The 4,795-nt window shown below is 47.4% G+C and overlaps 1 protein-coding gene across 2 annotated transcripts in view; it reads right to left on the bottom strand.

Annotated features, from left to right (window-relative positions):
- Positions 1-4,290, bottom strand: part of Anapc5 (anaphase promoting complex subunit 5) — a 33,519-nt gene extending 29,229 nt beyond the window's left edge. For both annotated transcript variants that reach the window (XM_021161783.1, XM_021161782.1), the window contains exons 1-4: positions 3,927-4,290; positions 2,739-2,818; positions 1,998-2,107; positions 980-1,163 (exon numbers count right to left, since the gene is read on the bottom strand). In XM_021161783.1, the coding sequence (XP_021017442.1) occupies positions 980-1,163; positions 1,998-2,107; positions 2,739-2,818; positions 3,927-4,097 (545 nt within the window). In that variant the 5' untranslated portion in view covers positions 4,098-4,290. The remainder of the gene's footprint in view (positions 1-979; positions 1,164-1,997; positions 2,108-2,738; positions 2,819-3,926) is intronic.
- Positions 4,291-4,795: the final 505 nt, after the last annotated feature.

The following is a 4,795-nucleotide window of genomic DNA, read 5'->3' on the forward strand; positions in this document are numbered from 1 at the left end:
CAAAAAGGGCTCCAACTAACCATTCTGAAATATAGCTAAAGAAAAGGCTCAATGGCGAGCACACACAAGCCCCGACCAAGCCCAGCACTGTAAAGGCAAAGCAAACCCGGAGGTTCAATAATCAAATCAGTCAAGAAATACATGGACTTTTTTTTTTTTAATTTTTCAGATAGGGTTTCTTTATGTAGACCTGGCTGTCCTAAAACTCACTATGTAGACCAGGCTAGCCTCAAGCTAATAGAGATCTTCCTACTGCTGCCTTGTGAGTTCTGGATTGAAATCATGCACCACCATACCCGGCCAGAAGCATTGTTTATGCGTGATGTGTATACAAGTGTTCATGTTTGAGGCCAGCCAGGGCCATATACTGAGTTTAAGGTCAGCCCACATAATGAGAACATATGTGTTTCCCCACCCCCAAAAACAGCTTATGGAAATCCATGACACTGTAAGCTAATGTTAAGGCATCTTATAGAGAGACCTGAACGGCTGTGCTTTAGGAAGCCCCCAGATGACTCTCAGACTCTGAAGTTCGATGCTATTGCTTATTAGGGTAGCTGACACCAAAGGAATGAAACTGCACAAACTTAGAATTTGAGTAGAGTACAAAGATGGGAGCAGGGCTCAGGGAAGCCACCAGGAAAGATGATTCCTAAGGCAGGTAACAACGGCCTTTATACTTAGGCCCATCAACACTTCTTCCTGGTTACTCCATTCCCAGAAGTGTAGAAGATCATGTGACAGAAACTGACCTGTCCACGCCCTGACCTTCTTCCTCCTGTGGACTGCCTACCCATGCCTCCCAGCCAATCCGAAGCCACAGGACATGAAACCTTAGTTGTAACCTGTGAGCCAACCTCCGGAATCCCCAGGGACAGAAAAGGGACGGCCAGCTCATAATGTCTAGATCAGAATGGAGTGGGGCACTTTAGTTAAGCCAAGTGACTGGAAGAGGAGCCTGACAGGAAACCCAAGTTACCTCACAGACACGTCGAGCTCTTCCTTCTCCATCTGTCTCTCTCCGTCCTCTCGGTCCATATCAGCGTCTTCCACCGTCTTTTTCTCCCCGTTCTGGAAGTACTGCTGGAGGGCAGTGTACAGCTTAAACACTTGACTGAAAGAAAGCTTACTGTAGGCCAAGATCATGTGGCGCAGAAACAGACCTACAAGATAAGACCACAGACAAGAGAAAGCATTAGCTGATAGCCCAAGACTCACAACTTCCAGCCCCATTCCCCTCAGAGGAATCAGAGGTCCTGTCCCTCCTCCTCCAGTGCTCTTCTCACATGCTCTCCATTCAGGTCTCAGGCCTCTCCCACCTCTAGCCCTTCAGGCCTCCATTTTCCTCACGGCTATTCAAACTCTCTGAAGCCACCATAGTTATTGATGTGAGTCCAGTCAAAAGCTGAGGTGTAATTGCGTTATCTTATTTACTGATTTCCCTTTGAACATCTGCCATCCCTCCTTCCAGCACACCTGTCTCTGTCAGAGGCAAGGCTATGTCTACCTTGTACATCCATGACCTGGGGACAGGAGATCAATAACCAACTGATGTCGACTAACATAAAAATGACCATGCAACAGAGTCGGGGGTGGGGGGTGGGGGCACAGTTAGTACAAAAGCATCAAAGAAATGTCACGTGCACACGCGCTTCAATACTAAAGCTTAAGAGCGGTCTCCACTCACCTCGCTTCCTAAGTGTGACTGGTGACCCCACTTACAGTTGCACAACCCAGGCAAGTGGTCCGCAGGACTGTGGAAAGAGCTGAGCGACCCTAAAGACCCCAGGCCCAGGCTAACTACTCCAGGAGAAGAGAGCTGCCTCCCCACAGGTTACGGTCGAATAGAGAACGAAACAGGAAGGCAGTGAATACAAACCGCACACAGCCAGCACCCTAGTCTGCTTGCTCCTGTACACCCAAGTCAGGACAGATACCCCTCAGAACACTGCTCACTTCAATGGGAACGCCCCCTGCTCTCCGGAGAAGTTCCATACCTACTACACTCGTTTTGTGAACCTCTGGTTCGGTTCCAGAAAAAGAATCTGAAAGGTCATCAAAAAATTGTTCCATATCCTTCAATTCGCCTTCAGCCATGAGCTTGATTCTGAATGAGAAAGTCGGGATGCACGTTTTAGGAAGGCCCACTGCACACCCTGCACATTTCATAGTCCTGAGTTACTGACAAGTCTGCTTTAAAGGGGATTTCAAGGTTTGTTTAAAGCTGGGGCTTCTAAGACAAACTTTATAATCCATTTAAAATGTCATTCCCATATTCCTCATGAGTATCACACATTGCTAACTTAACTGTATAACATTCGTCAAAGTAAAAATGGAATTATCTAAAACAACTAAAAGAGAGGTAATTCCATACGAAATTATACACATGGGGGGAAGAACACATGAAGCCAACTTCTAATGGGATCCATTAAAAAAACATCTAAATAAAGGCTCTTAGAAGAACAGCCCTCTGATAATAATAACTTCCATGTATCCCAGCTAACTTCCAAACTGCTTTGTAGCCAAGGAGGACTTTCAACTTCTGTTCTTCCCGTCTCCAGCCCCCAAAGGCATGGATTACAGCTGTGGACCACTATGTCTAGTTTAAAGTGCTGGGCATAGAACCCAGGCCTTGTGCACTTTACCAACAGAGCCACACCCTATCATCTTAGAAAAGGCTTAACTGCTGCCCACTCCTGGGTAATCTTCACCCACCCCTTTGCAGACAGAAAGTTCACCTGATCTGCACTGAATTTGCCAGCTGAGGACACGATTCTTCAATTAGCTTGTACAACTTTGACAGTGTAATATCTGGGCCCTGTGTAAAGGAGAAAATAAGGTGGTTAGAGATAACGGGCAAAGAGCTTCGGACTGAGAAACAACTGAAAAGAGTCATCAATCATCCCAAACGAGACACATGCAATCAGGATTTTCCTGACTATGCAAAATACGAAGACATACTTCACATTTGTAGATTGGTTTTAGTCAATGGAATAATCTATTTTAAAAAAAAAGGAGAAAGAAAAATGAACAGGATTTATAGGACAAAGCTCTCTTTCCTTTGTTACTCTTAACAGGCAACGCTGAGCCCGTCTCCATCAGTTAAATGGACTTAATAATCACTATCTCCTTTGTCTGTGGAAAAGTTAACTGGGAGACTGTGAAAGGTTTTGCACACCAGGAAGCACTATACAAAGGTGGGTGCTCTAGTTCTCCTGAGTATAAACACACTTCATCGTTTTCTGAACTGGGGAAGGAAGGCTAACCCAGAAGCAGAGCCTTCTCTAGCTAGACAAGGTTTAAAATTACTCACTGGGGCCATTTTTAGAAAGTCAATGGTTACACCACTCTAGATGTAGGTAACCCAACTCGACTCTTGGGAAATTGTATTTGACATATACTATTTTAAGATTGCCTGTATGGCTGGGTATACAGCTCTAATTTCAGTACTCAGGAGACAGAGGCAGGGGGATCTCTTGAGTTGGAGGCCACCCTGGTCTAGAGAGCAAGTTCCAAGACATCAGGGCAACACAAAGAAACCCTGTCTTGAAAAACAAACCACTACAAAGTGAGTTCCAGGACAGCCAGGGCTACACAGAGAAACCCTGTCTCGAAAACCAAAAAACAAAACAAAACAAAACAAAACAAAGACAAACAAACCAAACTAAAATGACCTATATGTTAAAACAAACAAACAAACAAAAAAACCTCAAAACTTATCATTTATAGGAAAAGAGTTAAACCATGCCGGTTATCTTAGGATGAAATATCACTCAGTTGCTAGTGTTCTTTTTTTAGTGACAAGATGAAGCCCCGCCCCCAGGGCCCCTCCCCCGGGGCTGGACCTTCCCCGCCCCCCAGCTCAGGGCGGGGCCCACGCGAAGCGCGCGCGCCGGAATGGGCGGGAAAGAGCGGGCGCCCCTCACCTGCAGCAGGGGCAGGAGCAGCTGGTTGAGCTTCCGCCGCTCCACGAGGCTGACGGCGCCCTCGCCCGTGCGGCCCATCTCGTTGAGCAGCACCAGGACGGCGATCTTATAGGGCGTCACCCAGTCCTTGATGCCAAACAAGTTGGCGTGCACTACCCCGTTGGTCATCATCGGGCTGAAGTCCTGGCTCTTCGTGGACGCCGGCAAGGACAGGCCCTCTCCAGGCCTGCCACGCGCCGCGCCCACGAGCCGCCTTTATGCCATGGCTGCAGCCGCCCGGCACCTTAACCCGCCCAAGACTGTTTCCCACAGTAGCGGGGGCCTCAGTGTCCCCCTCCCATCCTCGGCGGTGCCTTCGACCAATCATAGACCAGAAGGAAGACTGACGGCCAATCAAAAGAACCAAACGTGTAGTGAGCGGGGGTGGGGGGAGGGGGGTGGGACATAAGTGGTGTTAAGGCAAATCGGTTCCCTACAGAAACGCTCAACCAAGGCGACCAGGTTCCTAGTCGACGTGGACAGGGATCTGGGAGGAAGGAAGAGGCAGGGATTTTGATCAGAGACAGCGTGAACTACAGGCCACGCGTGTATTTATTTAATTTGATCTTCCTTCTCGCCCCCATTTAATTGCATCTTTGCCTCTGGCGGTACACGAAGTTGAACAAGACGCCTCGCCTGTATATGTGTAGATCAGGGAAGCTCTCTTAACAAAGACCTTCATCTGAAGCGATGCTCCTCCCCTTTTGGAAAGAAAAAAAAAAAAAGCTTGCTAAGTAGAATAACCTGGCCTTGAACTCGCGACAATAGCGGAGATGATTTGAATGAACTACCCTGCCCAAAAGACATTTTTTTTTCTTTTTTTTTTTTTT

The sequence above is a fragment of the Mus caroli genome, chromosome 5, assembly GCF_900094665.2.
Source record: "Mus caroli chromosome 5, CAROLI_EIJ_v1.1, whole genome shotgun sequence".
Classification (NCBI taxonomy): domain Eukaryota; kingdom Metazoa; phylum Chordata; class Mammalia; order Rodentia; family Muridae; genus Mus; species Mus caroli.